At 28.6% G+C, this 21,344-nt stretch overlaps 1 protein-coding gene across 5 annotated transcripts; it reads right to left on the bottom strand.

Annotated features, from left to right (window-relative positions):
- Window positions 1-1,038: 1,038 nt before the first annotated feature.
- On the bottom strand, window positions 1,039-21,192 carry LOC143190106 (uncharacterized). Of its 5 annotated transcripts, none has more exons than XM_076394206.1 (7): window positions 20,884-20,988; window positions 14,232-14,306; window positions 9,070-10,546; window positions 7,977-8,100; window positions 7,029-7,504; window positions 4,813-4,977; window positions 1,039-2,764 (listed from the first exon to the last, which is right to left on the bottom strand). In XM_076394206.1, the coding sequence occupies exons 3-7, from the start codon at window positions 10,507-10,509 to the stop codon at window positions 2,102-2,104; spliced, it is 2,868 nt and encodes a 955-aa protein (XP_076250321.1). In that variant the 5' UTR covers window positions 10,510-10,546; window positions 14,232-14,306; window positions 20,884-20,988; the 3' UTR covers window positions 1,039-2,101. The 5 variants fall into 5 exon arrangements, with proteins under 5 accessions (XP_076250321.1, XP_076250318.1, XP_076250317.1 ...); XM_076394203.1 differs by lacking the exon at window positions 20,884-20,988 and adding an exon at window positions 15,153-15,281; XM_076394202.1 differs by lacking the exon at window positions 14,232-14,306 and having other exon boundaries at window positions 20,884-21,192.
- Window positions 21,193-21,344: the final 152 nt, after the last annotated feature.

Here is a 21,344-nt window from a genome sequence, read left to right on the forward strand (position 1 = left end):
ACAATTGATGATACCGGTCCAGCGGGGTTCGTTCTCTTTACTTACTTTTTAGAGATCATTGACATTGAAACGACCACCTGTATAAGGAGAGATTTACATTTTGCAGGTATTTACGGATCTTGGCAGTTTGAACGGTATGTTATTTTTATTTCCAAATTATCACGTGGTAGAAAAATAGAATTAAACGTATTTATTTTGGAAATGCAAATTTACCAATAATAGTTTAATTTTATTTATGTTTGAAAACCAGGTCTATTAATTTTTCTCTAATTAGGTTTAAGTTATTGTTAATTAGAATGTTTTACGTATTTACAATATTTTTTTTGTTATTGTAGTATTATATTCCATCATTTATGAATTTTATTTGAAACGTTTCGAAATTACTTAAGATGTTTCTTACTTCTTTTTTTATTATTTAGTCGCTTGTTAATATTAATTGTTGTTTGATGTTGAAATTTTATATCTTTTCTAATTTAGGCTCTCCGTTTTACAAACTGGGATTTATCTCGACTGGATCTACTCCTTCGAACCTCCGTCTTCGACATAAAGCCTACCGATTGGTCAGGGACTAATATTCCAGAAGACAGCCTCGGTCTTACCCAGCCTGATTTCTGGCGTAAGTGGGATGGTTATTCCTTGTCGATTTTATACTGTTTCCTAAATAGACTTAGAATTACAAACACAAATCTAATTTATGTATAGCCTATTCAAAGATGTTTTGTATATACGCCATCAAGATGTTTAATGTGTTGCCTGTCGCAATTTGTAAATTCGTTTCAGAATCAGACAATATTTTCCTTATCATTTTATTCTAGTTAAAAAGAGGCAGTATGTTGTCTCATTAGTTCGAACACGTAAACGAATGAGCCTGTTAAAGTCGTTTGGTTGTCAGACGTTTGTAAAATTCTTGAAAGCAATAGTGATAAGAGGTTATAACTCTAACTTATAAACTATTGTGGCTGTATAATTAACTGTAGTTTACTATCTACTATAGATACTAGACTATAGATTTTAAATATACTATAATGTTAAAATAAATTACATTTAATAAAATTTTTATTCAATTATTTTATTTAGATTACAATTTTGTTGTATGTTAAAGCCAAACTGAACTAAAACTCAGAGTCGGTGAGTTGATGGCACACATTTAAATGAGGTATGTACAAAATAGCTTTGAACACATTATATATCAATGTCCTGCGGGATCTTCCTATTGCAAGCCTTTACAAACAATTTTTATATTAACACTTAGCATAATCTAGAATCTATTAATGACATACCAATGTTTCATATACAATTGTTTTTACATTTAAACAATATAAAATAACTACATAATTTATTATTATATACACCACATCATTTTTACAATCTTCTTAAATTCTAAAATTACTGGTTGTTCCTAATTGGTAATATAATGTTAAGTTACATTCAGAACATACCCTATAGTAGTGATCTCGAACCAGTGCCACAGATGATACATTCTCAGTTTAAAATATAAACACTTGATTTTATTAACTTATCTTAGCAAAATTTGACTGGTTGCCTCATATTAATGATACTCATGAAAATATTGACTCGTTCAATACATATTAAACATATATTTAACATATATATTTAAAAAAATGTGTTAGAATTAAAAGAAGTAGAAATATAATCAGGCATTATGAGTATAAACTGTGTTATAAATTCAAAATTATAAAAACCTTCAATTACGTTACAAAACGTTTAGAAAACTGATTGATTCCTCGTGGCTACTTTGTTGCAAAAGGGAAAATCTTATTAATTTTCTTTCCTTTACATAAACACAAAACTATAAATGTTATTATTGCTCTGAAAATGGTTTATTTCTAATTGCTATTAAAGACTTTTTGTTAGAAAATGAAATAGGCACGTTAATATGGGTCAACCATCGCTGTTCAATGAACTATATTTAACCTCTTAAGATATATTCACATTTAATATTAAAATTTATACACACTTATAATATTTAAGTTTGTTCAGTCTTATTTTCAGGTCCAAGGGAGTTATGGAATTTTATGGCATCCACATTCAATATTTCTGTTATCATCACCATTAATATTATTTTATGAATATTGAATTATTATTTACGTTCTCTACATGATGGCCGTGGAAGAGCTTGTTCAAGTTTTTTCCAAAAATACTCATCGCCCCATTTCAAGTACATATTCGTTTTTAAATAAGATTTAATTTCATCGTTCAGACAATTTTCGTTAAGGTCCCCTAGTATTAATACAATAACTTTTGGCCGTTTATGGTTGGTTGATTCCACGTGTGCTGTTCTGAACTCCATTAAGCCCCATTTACTATAGGTGAACTGTTCGGATAGCACCACGATAGTCCTCTTAGAATTTTGAACGGATTTGGCTATTTGACTCATTATAGACTTTCCAGGTACCCAGTCCCTAATATGAATGCAAACCCTGAAGTTGCTTTCCTCCAGTTTGGGAAGAATTTGCTCCAAGACGAACTGTTCGTCATTATGTGAATAACTAATGAAGACGTCGTATTTTTTATCGACGTCTCGGCTTACATTAGTAATTAATCCACAACAAATGTTTTTGTGGTATAAATATTGTCTAATTCTAAATTTGTTCTTGTAATAGATTATGAATATCAAAGTGCAGAATAGAAAGGCGGTGAGGATTCCTGAGATGATATATAGACCGGAAAATAAACCACAGGATATAGTTGCTTTGACTAATAAAGTTTCATTGTCCTCGCAGAATACGTCGCTGAAGTTTACCTAAAAATAAACAGTTCCTGTTATATTTATTAGTGATTGAATATTAAATTATTTAAAATTGTATTATTTTCTTATATTAATTGATTTAATTTTTATCGGTTATTTTATTGAATGTTGTACTTATAGCCTTATATTATTTCAGGATTTGAGATATAAACATAATTATATATTAATATAATTATATATAACATTATCGTAATTTTCACAAATATAACTTATAACTATTATTTAGTAAATATACGGTTAGCTTTGACCTAATTACTGGAATAATCTTAAAAGAGCTCTCAGAAAAAAGCATCAAATTAATAACATTCATATTTAATGGCATGTTAAGACTAAATTACTTTCATATCACTTGGAACGTGGCTCAAATCCTTATGATTCTTAAATCTGGGAAAAAATCAGAAGACGTGTCCTCTTATCATCCTATAAGCCTGTTACCTGTGATCTCTAAACTTTTTGAGATCTATACCTTAAGAGACTCAAAATAATAACAGAGCTTCAGAGAGAATAATTTGGCTTCCGTAATAAACACGGAACAAAAGAACAAATATATAGATTAGTCAGCCAAATTAACATTAAACTTAAACGATAAACGATTAAAAACTTCTCCGCTGCATTTCTGGATATATCTCAGGCCTTCGAAGGTGTGGCACACTGGACTGCATGTTATATTGAAAAAGCCTTTGCCCCGTACGCACTTTCAACTGCTGAAATCATACCTCACAGACAGACATTTCATTGTCAAATAGGGTAACGAATACACTGACCTACAACCCATATATTTGGGTGTTCGTTCCGCAGGGCAGTGTTCTCGGTCCATTGCCATATCTCATGTATACAGCTGACCGACCGACCTCACGAAACACTACTGTTGCAACATATGCTGATGATAAAGCGGTTTTATCATCAGACGAGGATCCAAAATCAGTCACAAAAAACCTCCAACTTCATCTTCACAAAGTCGAATTGTGGTTGAAAACGTGGCGTATCAAGTGAGACAAAATCTACCCATGTGACATTCACCCTTTGTAGAAGAACATGTCCCTCAGTAAAATTTTCGTATGCAGGCAACATTAAATATCTAGGAATGCATTTTGATAGACGTTTGACATGGAAAAAACATATAGTGATAAAATGCAAATAGCTTGGGCTTAAATTAAACTAAATGTATTGACTGATAGGACGTAAATCTAAATTATCATTAGGTAACAAGGTGAGATAATACTTAAGCCCATTTGGACTTATAACATTGAACGGTGGGGTACAACTAGTAAATCTAACATACCTCCAGAGGTTCCAGAAGAAAGTGTTGCAAGTCATCGTCGATGACCCATATTACGCCTCCAACAAACTGATTCAGCGCCATATCCCCTTAGAACCCATAACAAGTGTGATTCGAAGTGTTAGTGCGAAGTACTTTGAAAGACTATTAGTACATCCCAATGCACTCGTCAAACAGTTAAATGTGCGCGATGCATAGATTCAAATGCAAACTACCAGACGAACTGATTAATAGACAAATAGAGTGAGATTTAATAATCTCTATAATAAGTTAGAATATTCTTTAGAATAAGTGAGTATAGACTTTCAAATAAGTTAGAAAAGTTTCTAGAATAAGTACATAAGTACACTATTATTTCCTATTATTATTATTATCACAATTATTAAATATTGCACAAGTAAGAAATTATAAAATTTTAATAAATAAATTATTTGTTACAATAATTTAGTAATCAACCATTAATCAATATAGTGCTGTTCATTATTAAAAAAAATTTGGACTTATATACAATACATATTGTATACTGTACTAATAATAAAACATTTTTCCCTCTTAGTAATTGCTATGAAATTACATGTATTGAGAACATTAATTAATTATTTCAGTTATAAGTCTATTTTAGTTACTCGAATTTGTGTTCCATTTCTTTTCTAACAATATAGTAGTATTATAGAAGGAAAGACATGAGATAAAAACCACTAGAAAATAATGACAATATGAATTATTACTTAATAATTCTTATTGTTGTGTTAAAAAAACCTACCATTGTTAACATTTTCAGACTCTGTTGAAAGTCTAACGATTGACACTGACTACATGACCATGGATTGTCTTTCAGTACCAGCTTCTCTAGGTTTTCAGTCTGTTTTAATAGTTTCACCATAGCAGGGTTTAAAATTGTAAGGCTATTTCCTTTCAAGTTTAATGTCTAAAAGTTCAAATAGAAATTGATATCGTAACTTCAGTTCAAATTATTATGTCATATAGCTAATATGAACAAACAAAGAAGAATCGTCAATTTTTAACTAAGAGTTAAGAAAATTGAACGATTTAATTATGCGTAGTTGTATAACGGTATTGTACTTTAACATTGTCACTAGCTGTTGCCGGCTAACCTACAATTTGTCTTAAACCGTAGATACATATCTAACAGGACCCATCGGTCCTAACTTAGTTTCTAGTTTAATAATGTTTATAGATTAATGCTATTATTTTTTCAATTAAACAAACCTCACGGCAATAGACTATGCAAGATCAAATGGTTTGATTTATTTGAATATGTGTCCTATTCAGTTGATATCCACTTACAAAGCTTCTTAGGACTTTGTTCTGAAAACACGGAATACACTATTTTTCGCGGAATATTTACACAACACAACTCCACAGTTCTATTTAGGTTTCAATATTTGCCTGTATAATAATTTATTGTGTACTGACTAAATCAGCAGTAATCAATCAATCAATTAGCAATACATTTTGCTATAATTCATCTCCAGTTCTTTCCTTTCGTTTTCTTTTTAAAATGTTCTGTCCAGCAAAGTTTACATCAAAAGTTATTTGGAGATACTTAACGGCTTTGTTCTATGGTATTCATATAACTCATTTGATACTCATTATTATTTTTTGTTATTGATGTTTATGTTGTCTAATTACTGCTGAACTGCACATACGCAAATTTGCTTCGTTTAATTTTTGTTTTCCAGGTTTACGTCCAATTATTTATATTGTCACTGATCTATTGTAATTTTTCGATTACTTCTTCGTTATTGTTTCCAGTAGCATGAATAGCAGTATCATCGCCAGCAGAAATCAGTCAGTAAGGCAGGTAAAGAATTGGTCCTAATATATTTCCTTTTACAACACCTACTTTGGCTTATTTTATGTAGAGTAGAGGCTTATTCTTGTAACATATGACTATAAACATTCTGGCTGTTAATTAATATTTTAATAGTTCACTATGTTCGGTAACACTTCCCGTAGCTTATGAGTGAAATCGTCATGCTAAACCTTCTCAAAGGCTTGTGCTAAATGTAAGATGAACGTAATTTCTCTGTTATGCTATGCACTTGATCAATTCTTGAATGCTTGTTAATAAACCCAACTGCTGTGATGGTATTATTTTGTCCCTATAATAAATATATGCGCATTATTTCTGTAGATACTAGGTAAGGAATTTGTATTATCTTAGATAATATTTAGCTTTAAGTAATTGAGAATCAGATCGTAGATTAGTTAACAAAGATTGGTAACAAATACTTCCAATATACTTCTTAAAGCCTAAAATATTTAAAGATATATAATGGAAACATAATAGCATCATTCTCGTTATTATATTAACAAAATATTATATAATTGTGGTTAATTTATCCACATTGCGTCATATAATATAAAAAATATTCTATTGAGTTTTTTGTTTTGTTTTATATTTTTGTCATCATATCGTGAATATTGATTTTCACTTATTTGTGTCAAGATTACATTAATTAAAAATTGAAACGGATTAAAAAAACTTTAGCTAAAAATTGTTTTGTTATGATGACGATGACAATACTAGAAGAAAAATATGTTTTTGTATATATCATAATATGTATATCTAGAATTATGTAGAAGACTATTTGAATTTGCAAAATAGGGATTGAATTCATTTATTTATGGTAATCTAAGTTAAACCTCATGATTGTGCACTGAATTACCACGCATAAACCGCATTAAATCATCATGTCAACATATTAAAAAAATGCGTTGTAATTAAATATCTTCTTGATTTTAAAAGTTAAAGCAATGAATATAAAGACATTATGTATTTCTAATACGAATAATATCAAATAGATACTTAGTAAGGACCAGTGGGTACTTCTAGATAAGTACCTAGTTTTAAACAAGTGTAGAGTTTGGTGATAAAATCTATAATAAAATATCGAAATGTAAAGTGAATTTGATGATTTTATGGATATGAGTATTATTTAATTAAAAAAATACCTTGATATGCGGGGGTATCCAATTAAGAGATGTGATTTTATTGTTGGACAAATCCAGGTAAGTTACATTGTTATACTTCAGATATTCATTGGGCCCATGCTTTAAGTCATTTCCCTTCAGAATAAGAATTGTTTGGTTCAACGGGTAACGATCGTTAGGGCTGAGCTCAAACTGAGGATATATTGTTAGGTTTTGTGAAGAACAGTCGATGATTAAGGCTTTGTCCGTCGGACGAGCCACACAGGTACAATTTTCTGGACATCTTGTTTGGGTCTTACAATAAATAGTAGATACGTTCACTCGATTGACCATCCAAGTTTTATTGGTATATTGACAAATTAACCCTTCTTGATCAATTTTCATGAACTGTTTAAGATTAAGAGTATCTAAGTTATTATAATCGAATAGGTAATAATTGCGGCAGTCACATAGGATGGGGTTGTTCCTTATGTCCAGTAAAATATTTTCTTTTCTACCTAAAAAGGACAGATAATATTATTATAAAAATATTTTTAAAAACAACCTTGATATATGTATAAATCTTATACAGTTCGATTAATACGCTACTGGATTTTCGAAGAAATCGGTTTTTATATTATAAGGGTCTTGTTCATATTAAAGTAGGCAGTGCCGTTTGTACAATCGATTCAAGAAGTCGTCCCATTGCTTAAATAAATAATAAAATCGTTTTAGAGTAATTTAAACCATATACTCTTAATAACTCAAATATATGTGTATTATATTATAGCCCTAATGTAAATTGATTATAAAATTAGCATTACTATTATAACAACAAACAATTAAGTGTAAAAGATAATATAATAAAATAAATTAAATATTAACAGAAATAATTAAGAAAAGTGGGTGGGTGAAATATAAAAACAAGTTGAATAATAACAAAAATTAATGGACCTAAAGTAATACAAGGGACTAAAAAATATATCTTACCTTTATTCCACGATTTAATTTTTCTGATTCTATCTGTCACATTTTGAAAATTCAAACGTTCTATTTGATTGTGACTTACGTTTAAAGTCATGAAATCATAAAAAGGAACCACAAAATGCTCAACCTGAAATAATAATTAAAATATTTTAAATAACTATTACTTCTAACGATTTTTATCCTAATAATTGATCTAGATATAATTCATTAATCTGACTTTGTAAAATTCAATATAAATGAGTTGTTATTACCTTAAGAATTAGTATTATATTAATTTCTAGCATATGTGGCCAGATATAACTAAATTATGTGTGTTATATTTTATATATTTTATATATAATCTAAATAGTATTTGGTACCTAGATGTTTTGAATTAATTCTGGTGGCTATTGAGGTATATATTGAAATTAATGTAGTTGAAAAGTGTTATAGTCCTTCTAATAAAACAGCCAACGCAGGTCACAGATGATGTCGAATATGCTGTCAAATATTGTTTGATAAAAATATAAAAGTCGTTTTATATTCGAAGTGTATTTTTCCTTCTCATTTTATTGTGGTTATGGTGGGATCAGCAAGGTGTGGTCTATTACGAGTTGTCAAAATTGGTTACGAAACTATTACTGCAGATCAGTAATAAAAGATCAGTAATAGCGCGTAACAGATGCAAAGTTCTCCATTTGCATAATAATGGCCACACTGTTCTGTCAGATTGAGCGGACTCACCAGACATAGCGCCTTCTATCAGAGAATGTGATCTCCATTTTTATATTTTCGCAATTTTCACTATAATTATTAGATGTTTATTTATAACTTTTGAAATAGTAATAATAATAATAAGTGAAAATTTATTTTCTAAATCTATTCAACAAATGAATAAATCTGTTAATGTCAAGTTTCAATAAATAATATATTTAGGCAAAATTATTGCATTGCTTGCAATTTTATATGCTATATTTTTTATTATGTTAATATCTATACATTAAGTTTCTTTCTTTTGGTACCTGTTATATTGCAAATGATGTTTTTATTGTATTGTTTAAAAATTGATTCAAAAGATATTAGTTTAATAATATTTTAATAACAAATTGTGACTTACCATTACTTCAGTTATATTGTTGAAACTCAAATCGACTATTTTAAAACTTGGCAATATTTCCATACAAGACATATTTGTAATTTTGTTCCAATGCAAATATATCTTTTCCAACTTCGAGCAGTTTTCATACTTTAGATGCGTAACATTAGTTAAGTAATTCCGGGATATATCCAGATCAGCTAATGCATTGTTTGCTTGATGGCATAATGAAGCATCCATGGAGATTAATTTGTTCCCACTGAGATTTAATATTCGCAAGTGAGTATTATGCCAAAATGAAATTTCAGATATAGACATTATATGATTGTTTTCTAAGAACAGTGCTTTCAGATTCGCTAAATTAACAAAAGTCATCTTGTGAATTTTTGTCAAATTATTATTCGATAAGTTTATCACGGCTAAGCTCTTGAGTGTACAAAATAATTTTTCCGGAATGTTTTGAAGATTATTATTTTGCAGCTCTATATCGGTTAAGCTCGAAGAATTCGTAAATATATTTTCGGGGATGTGTACCAGATTATTACTGTTAAGATCAATACGTGTTAGGGTTGGAAAATTTGCAAATAAGTAATCCCCTAAAATGGAAATTTCATTGTTGTCCAAATTAACGTTGATGAGATTTGGATTCATATTAAAAGTATCACTGTGTAACTCAGCAATTTTGTTATTAGAAAAATTGATTCGCTTTAGAGCAGATAAATAAATTAATAGACCTTTAGGTAGTACACTAATGTTATTGTTATCAAGCCTCAGAGTCTCTAGATGTCCCAAGCCAATGAATGTGTTGTTACTCAATTGCTCGATGCTATTTTCCCACAGGAGCAAGGTTTTTAGTGTCTTCAAATTTTCAAATGTCTCATCTGGTAATATAGTGATATCATTTCTGGATAAATCTAAATAATCTAAGTTATGTAGGTATTTCATTGACCATGTAATCTTTTTTAAACAATTCGCAGAAAGACGAAGTTTTATAAGGCTACTCAAACTTTCGAGAAAGTCGTATTCCAGCGTTGGATGCCCGAAATTGATTGTGAGTTTTTCTAACTGATTAATGCCAGTAAAGAAAGATTTAGAAACGTTGGAGTGGGTGCTGTTTTCCAAAAGCAAGTTTTGAATGTTGGTCATGTTAAATTTTTTTAAAATTCCTGAAATGTTTTCTCTTAGAAGGCAATTCTTGAGAAGCAGTTCATGACCATTACTCATATTCAGAGCTGGTAACTCAGTCGCCTTCAATTCTTGCTTAAAACTGATGCAACTTATGCGAATGTCGTCGTTGGGCTTCACAACTAATTCATGTTCACCTTTGGAACATTTCAGTATCATTTCATTAGTACGTGGAATACATTCACATTTGGAAGTTTTAGGGCAGCTTATGGACGTCACTAGGTAAATACACTGTATGACGAGAAGAATTAAAAAAAGCCATCGTTTATTACACATTTCGGTATTTGTCTTGCATTTTCATCATTTGGGATACCTGAAACAATAATTGCTACTTCAGGCATTATGTTATTTATAATAAATATTTATATTATATTAACTTGTATTACCTATATAAATAATAATAGTGGTTTATAATTCATGCCGAATAAAGGGTTTATGATATTACGAAGAAAGCACGTTAGCTGAAAAATGCTGTCTTGCTCGAACATTGGCGTCTTGTTTAGAATAAATAATATATTTCGACAGCAAAACAAATATTATAATATGATCATAATATATGATAATATAGTTTATTTAAAATAATAGTAAACTCACACCATCATGATGTCGAAAATTGCCTATCGTAGTCTGTGAATTCTTTTAAAATCAGACAGTATTTTTGAGACAAACTTCTGGTACTATTAAATATTTAGTTGTCTCGGTTTTATGTGACAAATATCACTCTTTGGGGCGAATGGAGGCAGAACTAAATAAGACAGTGAATTTTACATGATGTGACCATAATTTATTGAACTTAATAAAATATAATGAAACACAATTAGATAAGGTGGAGACCAACACAGTGTTACCTAAAGAGACGCTTGGGCAGTCGATGGAGGCACGTCAGAACTCAACGATGGTCAGTGACTGAATGATTCAAAGGACCCTTCAATAACATCCGAGATCAGGATTCACTATCCCTTATAGTATATTAGTCGTTGCTGCTGGCACCCTACACGTGTTCAACATTTGGAAAAATGTTTCTGGATATTTTGTAGGCTGCTATTGTAAGATATAAAGCTCAACATGCCCCATGGTCGCTACAATTCAAATGAAACACAATGTAATATTCACCGGAAAGAAAGCGTCCACATACGAAACTGGTGACAAATCAAGATCACCCTGAGCTCTATTCGAGATCGAATTCGAAATCGAGTAGTTTTAGTAGTTTAATTATTTCAGAGAAAACTTTTTTTGCTATGGTTTGAAAATCAGTTGTCAAAGAACTTGGAGGAACCACCAGTTATTGCTGTGAACAATATTATACCACACTCAAATTGTTACTTGATACATGCAATGTTTAATTGCATTTTATTTAATTTAGTTTTATAGCGATAGGCTCGAAAAAAGATATATAGTAAATTAGATGGCTGAATAATACTGTCACAGAGCACTACGTTTTTCTCGCTATCGCTCCATAATTAATCCATTCAAATTCTTTCTTGGTGAATATAATATATAAATAATATAAAAATAATAAATATATGTTGCTTGTTGTGATTGATGAAAAGAGTCAAGAGAATTTCAAAAGACAAAAATGGTAAAACCTGCATTACAACATCTAATTATATGAAGAGAGTTCAACTATATACATTCAACAAATATATATATATATATATATATATATATATATATATATATATGTATATATATATATATATATATATATATGTATATATATATATATATATATATATATATATATATATATATATATACATATATATATGTATATATATATATACATATATATATATACATATATATACATATATATATGTATATATATATATATATATATATATATATATATATATATATGTATATATACATATATATATATATATATACATATATATATACATATATATATATATATATATATATATATATATATATATATATATATATATATATATATATATAGTTCAGTTAAATAATGATTACGAATATACACTATTCATAATCATTATTGGTCTGTATGTCTGTTTGTCTATATCATCCTGTCTGTATCATAACTGATCCCGCTTGAAGCCTTTTGATTATGTGTGGCAATTTTTATTATATTTATACCTAACAGTATGGAAATTGTAGTATAAAAATAAATAGTAGCTTGTATTTCTCAATATATTTTGTCGATATTATATTGAACTGCTAGTGCTTTAGAAGCGTTAACATGTATGGTATGTTTATAATTTTAATAAGTTTGTTAACGTTGATAAAATATTAGCATACTTAACAGAGTTATAAAAACTCACAAACCCATTAGAAATCGAAGTCAAAATTGCAGTGTTTTTTGCTACAGTAGATTGTAGATTTTACTATAGTAACTGTCATGGTTACCATGGTAATGTAAAAAAATTAAACTCTGTTTGGGATAGGTTTTCCTAAAAGTCGTTCTTAGTAGTTACCTACGGCTAGATGATCGAAGGAATGGTTGAAGGAATAATTATGCCAAATTTCAAATAAGTCGGGAGTTATAGATTAATTTTTTAACTAACAAACTTTAATACGTATCTCTGGACAAAAATTCGCAAAGTCCAACATTCACATACTACTGTGATCGCCATTCTAATAATTTGATTTGTTAATTTGTTTTACACCTGAAAAGTAAAACAAATATTGAGTAGGCGTTTGACTAGCTCTTTAACGGATCTTATCACGCAGATACCACGTGTTGAAATTCAAATAAAAAACTAAATTTGATTTCTTCAAACAATTTTATTAAATAAATTTAAAAAGTCTAAAATTTGTAATTAAAAAAATAATGTAAAATGTGTGTAAAATTACTGTGACGTTATTGATACGGCAGAATATAGGAATAAAATAGAGCAGAAGGAAAGACTTAAACACAATTTAATAAAACAATGGATACATTACTTAACATATTTCTACGGATTCGACCCATGGGCTCTATCGTGTATGCAAAACCATAGAAAAGAATAAACTCTATTGCCTTCCTTTTCTAATGGCAGTATGAGTTTTTGGAGTCGATTCATAGACTTGACCAAGTAAAAACAACAACAAAAAATCTAAAATATTTAGATTTTGTGTAACATTAATAATTCTCTAGGAATAATCAGAGAATCAGAGGAGAAGAAATTAGAAAGAATTTTGCTAAGATGTGAGGACAGTGGATAGTGATACTATTAAATAATTAAATTTGCTAACAAAAGTAGAACTGGATTAAATAAACAAAATATAAAACTATCAACGATACCCTAATGGTTTAATGACAAACAAGGAAAAGAGAACGCATCATTATATAAGAGTAGAGGTAAATAAATTATTGTTTTGTAGAAATAAATATGTATTTACTGGAGATTTCTTTCAGCTTAAAAGTGCGATCATCCATTGGTTTTAGGCTAGTAAATGTATAATATGTTAATCAAAAGCTCGAGGAAAATTCATTAATGGGGTTTGTGGATTAATAGTAACAAAAATATATATAGTGTTGGCTTTTTTGTTTTATTTGAACTATATTGGCTAGATTTGATTTAAACGATTTTGGTCTTATTTATGGTAGGGTTTATGTATATGGTTCTTGAAGTTCATGTTAATTGTTCAAAAATGTAAGTTAATTTAAATATGGTGTTTTCATAAAAATAGAACGGTTTATAGTAATTATAATTTAATTATTTCATTTTATTCAATAATTTTATAAATAAAATGTGTTATTTCAAAGACTTTTCAATAATCATTCCCTCCTTATATAAAGTTTCAACATTAAATCAATTATTTATAAAATTTGTGTATATTTATTTATAAAAAAAATATATATATATATAAAATAGGAGTAAGTTTATGAAGCTGTATATATGCATGGGCCAAACTTGAATTATTCTCTGTTTTGAAAATAAACGGAGCCCAATATGTATAGAAATGTATTCTATAAAAATGTATCCTATAAGACAAGCTATTGACGGAGTTGATAAGTGTGGCATGAGATATTACCTTACCTCTATTATGTATATTTTTGACTCATGCATCTCATTTTTGGATCATGCAGGATGGTACTACTAATAGCGAAACATCTACAAGAAAAAAAAACATATACATATACCATGTGAAACCCAGAAAAGAAATCCAGAAAAAAAGAAGCTATGAAAAATCTAAAATGAACGAAACGTGACACCAGTTGAGATTACAGATTATTCATTATCGAATGCAACAAGAAAACTTTAAAAGTTCCAGCAGCATAACCCATATTTTAAAAAAATGGGTAAGATTGGAATAGATGCAGTAAAGAGAAGGCTGGCATTTTCTCAAGAAACTTAAAAAATTAATTTAAACCTTTCCCGTCTGATCTATCCAAGGACAAAGAAAATAACATTACCAGTTTCTTATTATTCGCTATTTCATGGCCCTGACTTGAAAAAATTACAATCAGAGAAGTTAAACAAACAATAGCGAGGAAGATCAGTTGTAAAGAAGCTCCCAAATATGACTTAATAACCGGAATAATTTTGAAAGAACTATTAGAGAACATATAAAGAAACATTTATATTTAATGCAGTATTATGAATGAATTATTTTCTAGGTATTTGGAAAGTAACAAAAATAATCTTTATTCTCAAACTACGAAAAACACAGAAAGATGTCGCCTCATACTGGCCTATAAGTTTACCGTCAATAATTCTGAAAAGTTTTGAGAAAATATACATAAAGAGAAGTAACAGTATAATAGAAAAAAGAAAGATTATTCCGGAACATCAATTTTCGTAATCAGAATTGGACTATAGAACAAGTGAGTAAACTTATAAACAAAATAAATATCGACATATCGCAGGGCTTTGATAAACTATGGCACACACGTTTACAGGTTAATTAAAAAAAAAACTCCTCATTCAATTCAAATTTTCACTTACTAAAAATCTTACCTGACAGTTACATTAACATTTCACTATAAAACAAGACGACAAACTCACTAAATTATATACAATATATACAGCAGTTCCGCAAGGCAGCGTACTGGGTCCGATACTTATCTTTTCTATATACATACGATCTACCGACCACAAAAATCACTACTGCGGCAACATATGCAGATGACGCATCCATATTAGCATTTCATGAAAATCCAATAACAGCATTAAAGAAATTGGAGACACATCTTGATAAAATAAAACCCTGATTGAAGACATGGCGTATTAAAGCAAATGAAACAAAATATATCTATGTAACATTCACTCTAAATAGAACAGCACGCTTACCAGTGAATATCAATAATTGTTAACTTCCCTAAGCTGAGGATACAAAAATATCTAGGTATATATCTAGACCAAGGCTTAACACACATAGTTGCTAAACGAAAAAAACGTAGACTTAAACTACATCAAATGTATTGACTTAGGAGGTATTGGAGCGCAAATCCTAGTTGTCATTAGATAACAAGCTGTTGCAATACGAATCAAAAGTTAAGACTATTTAATCATATGGAATTAAATTATATGGTACTGCTAGTAACTCAAATATTGTCATTATATGTCCCAACACGATTCCAAAACAAAGTATTGCGTGTCATTGTCGATACTACTCCGTCTGAACTGTCTCTAATGAAGATATCCTACTAGATCACATCCTAGAGTGTAATTCAAAATGTTTAAGTAATTTAAAAGAGTATTAGTGCACTATAATATGTTTGCTAATCAGCTAAATATACGATATAATAGTGACGTGTGTAAACTAAAACGTTTAACATAACTTTAGAAAAACATTTGGAATATGACTGACTGATTAAGATAATATTTTATAGAGGAGATCACTGAATAAAGTGATTTTTTACCTATCATGTATATAATATAATCACAAGAAATGTTTATTGCTCGCTGGCATTGTTGAACCACTAAGAGTAATAACTAAAAATACCTTTTTAATGTATGTAACAAAATAGTTAATTCTTTCCTAACATTTTAAAGTTCCTAACATTTTCTTCGTTAAAACATTTTCGTTTCTTTGAAATATTTTTTGTTGTTGTTATTCATGTTAAATGTTTCGGTGAAAACATTTAACAGGAATAATCGCGACGTCGCCTCTTCTAAGTATTTATTGTCATTTTTATTTTATAAACGCTTTTTTAAATTAACATTTTTCGACCACTGCATCTCACTGATTCGATTTCAGTAGGATTATTAGATAGGATGAGCGAGTAGTTGCCCACTTTAGCCGTTAGACCACTATGCTAGGTCATTATTACTTTTAAACTGGCGAAACCAAAGTAAATTTCTTATTGTATGTAAATTTTGGTTACGTAGAACTTATTTTTAAACTCGTACAGTAAATATAATACTTGTGATACTTCAAAAAATATAAATGTCTAATTAGAAAAGCTCAAAATAGAATACACCAAACAATAATTTAAAAAATACTGAATTGCCATTAGAAATAGAGATTTAGTCCAACAAAATGTACTTTAAAACTTAGTTTTCAATGCATCTAATATTAGTTAATTTTATTAGAGACATTTTACAGTTTCTCAGATGGAACCTTCATCTAATAAATTTTCACTTGTTTTCTTTTGTGTTTCAGTTATTCATAACTAGCTTCAGCCTACTAACAAGAATCTATACGTTATTGAAAAGGTATGAGTAAAATTAATTTATCATTTGTTATCATCATTGCAAATCGGGATTTATCTATATTTTCATAATTAGCGCATTATATTTTTGAGGTTAGGATCTTCGAAATAAAACTAACCAAGTTATCCTGAATAAACATTGTACATAATATATTAAGCACATCAACATATGAGCTTTATGAGTACGGTAAAATTATAGTAAATACCTTGAACAGTCACTCTTTTGTCTTATATAGAGTGGGTTTGTTGCTATCGGAACGATCAAATGAAAAAAATTGAATTTCCGATGCCACAAGTTAATGTCATAATTAGATCAGTTTACACTGGTTTACTCTTTGTGTAACTATTCGTCGAGTAGTAGTCTATCCTTATTTAAGACCTTGTTATTGGATATGTGTAAACTATGGCTTTCTTTCAATGACAACATGCTTCAATACATTATTCAAAATACTGTTCTTGGAAAGCTATAATTTGTCCATTTTCTCATCAGTTATAGAGTATTGCCTTCGAAATACAATTAAATGAAATGTAATGTAATGTAATGAAGTATTTGACATCGATTTTGGTAGTAGACATACGATCTATAAATTAGTTTGAAAGAGACAATAGACGGTGCTACTGTATATAGAACTGCATCAGGTGCATTTGTAATCATTTTCATGTTGAAGCCTCACTAGGATTCACTTTTCGGTAAATGTCATTTAAGTGTTAACAAACAAGTGTTTTTCAACGCGTTGAATATGTCTGAATTTGTACCGAGTATCATAACCGAGAGTCATAACATTTATTAATAATTCATTGCAGATATATTTAATTGCACTTCGCGTTGGAGACAGGAATGTTGGAACAACGCCTTCGGTTTGGATGAACTCGATCAGGCACATTAATGAAGAAATTGACAAACGATGGAATTGTGAACTAATGTTAGATAGATTAGAAATTAACAGCTTAGTTATTCACTTGAATGAAACTTTTTGAATATGATATGCCGCCAATTTCTAAGACAGTGTTATGAGAGTGGAAAAAAGTAAAGGTGAGTATATAGTTAATATATGATAACGTAGGAAATATTATTATAGAGTGTAAAAGATTTATGTGCACAGATATGTGTGTAAATGTTCAGAATGTACATAAGCCTTTGGTTAAATTGTGTCAGGAGAGAAAGAATAGTAATTGTCTTGCAGATATGGGAAATGCATTAGGGAGAACGCAGTTATTAAATATTTTTTTTATCAAGAAAGATGTATACAGGTATTAAAAGAACAAACTTAGAAGTAATACAGTGATATCAAAATATTTTTACAAGGAAACATTGTACCGAATGATACAAGAACTAAGCGTAAGAGGGGATACAGCTACAAGCTCGCCTAAAACACTAACTCATAGGTAGTATGCAAAAGAGTTCAGTGTAAATATAATCAAACACAATCTACAAACTGTTATAACTGTGTAATTAATTGTAGTTATAAGTCCTTTAATAATACATGCATTAGATTTACTATAATATTAAAATAAATTATGTTTGATAACAGTATGTTTGTTTAATTATATTATTTAAACTAGAATTTTATTGTGTTAAAGTCAAACTGAACTAAAACTCAGGGTTGATATGGCAAAATTTAGACGTTTTGACGTTAATAAATTTAGATGACGTATGTTCACACCAACTTTGGATAGATTATATATATATATTAATCGGCTTAGCAAAAATTTTGCCTTTTTAAAGAAAACGGAGGCACCTGGATGCATATGGCAAGTTTGAATAAAGAACGACTAAGAATAGTATGGTTACGTAAAGTTATATTTTACATTTTTTATATAGAAAACAAATTAATGTGGTTGCTTTATCGGAAGGTATATACAGCTGTGAAAGGAAAAAACCAACATATTTAAAAATTTCATACCAACATAAATTCGAGAATAAGAAAAATCGTCTATTTTCTTTGCTTACAAGATATTTAGATTTTCGAAATCACAATATTGATATAATTTAACATTCAGGTGAAGAAAAAGAAAAAAAGAAAATTTTTTCTTGCTCAAGGACTGTTACTAATTGAAATGGTTTTGGAGACATAATATATTATTGTACTAAAGGTAATTCTAAAGGTTATTAAGATTTTTCTGTTCATTTTGGTGGTATTGACCTCTGATTAATTTTTGTTTCATTCTAACCGAATATTGTAGTAATTACGTTAATTTGTGTATCGAAAGTTGAAATTAATATTGCATAGAATGTTAACAGTTATAAAATAGTTTCATAGAATTTTAATTGGGACACATGGGAAGTAAGACAAAGTTGAAAGCAATAGATAAATGAAAGCCATAGAAGGCAAACTAAAGATGAGCTATCCGCAAGCGCGAGATCAAATAGTTAAATAAACAAGCAATAATGCAATTTTATTTAAAAAATTGGGTAAAGAAATTATTCTCTTAAGCAGCTGTTTAATGTTGGTGTATTTATTGTTTTTGTAATATAAATTTTATTTGAGAAATATGTATAAAAGATAAGGACCATATGAAAACATAAATTAAGAAATGAAAATATGCAGGATTTAAAATTAAACTAACTACATAATTTGCATAAATGAATTATACAGGATAAATAGAAGAAATTATGAATTATTATCACTACATTTGTAAACATTTTATAGCAATTATTTTACAGTTCTAAGTTTTGCAAAATCAATAGTTAATTTAATGATTGTAAATACATTCATTTAATTTACATTTCTAAATTGTCAAAAATAATTACCTAATTTTGTTCGCTATTGTTTTAATATACACGCTAAAGTCAAATATCAATTTCAAAATTATTTTATTCATATATTCTCTGTTTTAATATGCAAACATATATTACTTCATTTATTATTCCATTCTAATGTTTATAACATAAAAGTAAAGAAAGATCATGTATATTTATATTTCATACTTTGAGGTATTTACAGATCTGAAAGTAATGATATCTTACCTACAATACTTTGTTATATTATTTAATGGCGTAGTAATTTATACTTATTAATACTTTGTTGATTATTGAAAGTTAATGGAAATTTTATATAATTAAATGCAATTTAAAAATGTTAGTGAGTCTTAATTCTTGAGATAGCTTGCATATACTTTAATATATTTTAATATACAGACATTTATTGTTTTAATTAATGTTATATATCAAATATAAATTTAATTAATTTAATATTTTGTGGTCGAATTTCTACCAAAGGGTGATCACTAGTGACATTATAATATTGTGTTGAAACAGATTTAATGCTTTTTTATTATAGATATTGTTTACCACAAACGTAAAAATGTGTTTCAATATTGAAAGTATTAGTTCACTACAAATATAAACTAAAATCATATATTTTCATCACAATTTAATTTGAAATATAGTTTACATATTATAACCGAAAATTCCGCAAATACTTCGAAAAAGATAGTATACGTAATAGGCACAAAAACTGATATTAAGTTTATAACCTAAAACAGACAGGTGACAAGTTAGCATTGGATTAATACTAAATTAAAAAAGGTACGTTTGATTTAAGAAATAAAATTTTGTGTCTCATTATTAAGAGTTAATTATTAAGTAAAACTATTTTTGGTCTTCAGCATGTACAGTTCAAAATACTACTGCAGTGACTGTTTTCAATGTTCATTCTATTCAATAAATTATGATGGCGAATATATTATATTGTCCATATGCCATACGTAATTGTTAATAAATATATTTCTAAAAGAGAGAAAGTGATAGACAATCTCAAATAACCATGTTAGATACTTTAGATTTTTATTCGATTGTTTAAATCTGTATGTTCTTATAATAGAACACAAATATGTTAGGTTAGTGCCACTAATATGTAACAATCAAACACTTTACCGTGAACTAGTTCCATATAGTAATTAAATGTTCAGCATACATAATCAACATACAGTAAACTATTAGGAATCTGCACGTATCACTGAATGGGTGACACACAATAGCCGGCGTCAACATCGTTATGATCATCGAATAAAAATAAATGAGTGCATCTTACCCCATACTTTTCACCGTCGATATAACATCGTCGTTTCACCCACTTTTTTCACCATTGAACAAATTCATCAACAATAGAAGAAACATTGTCAATGTTTGTATCGATAAAGCAAATATAAAACTGCTAATATAGATAAATTTAAATTTATGTTGCGGTTTTAAACCTTTTATCAGAATTAGCTTCGAGGTCGTATTATAATTTGATAAAAATCCGTATTTATAATTTCGTGAAAAGTTATTTGCATAACTTTGTGCTTTTAGTAATACTCAATTTTATTAATTCAACAGTTTAAATCAGTTATTTCGATGTGATATCGTTTAGCAGTTATGCATGTTTTATCTATTTGCTGGTATATTCATAAGACTGTTCAAATAGTTTTCAATTTAACAATTTAATTATTAAATATTACTCATTAAACAAGACTTATGACTTCAAATGCATTATAAATATATTTTTATGTT

Source organism: Rhynchophorus ferrugineus, unplaced genomic scaffold (assembly GCF_030347505.1).
Source record: "Rhynchophorus ferrugineus isolate W39M unplaced genomic scaffold, kcgeb_rfMv2 rfM2, whole genome shotgun sequence".
NCBI lineage: Eukaryota > Metazoa > Arthropoda > Insecta > Coleoptera > Curculionidae > Rhynchophorus > Rhynchophorus ferrugineus.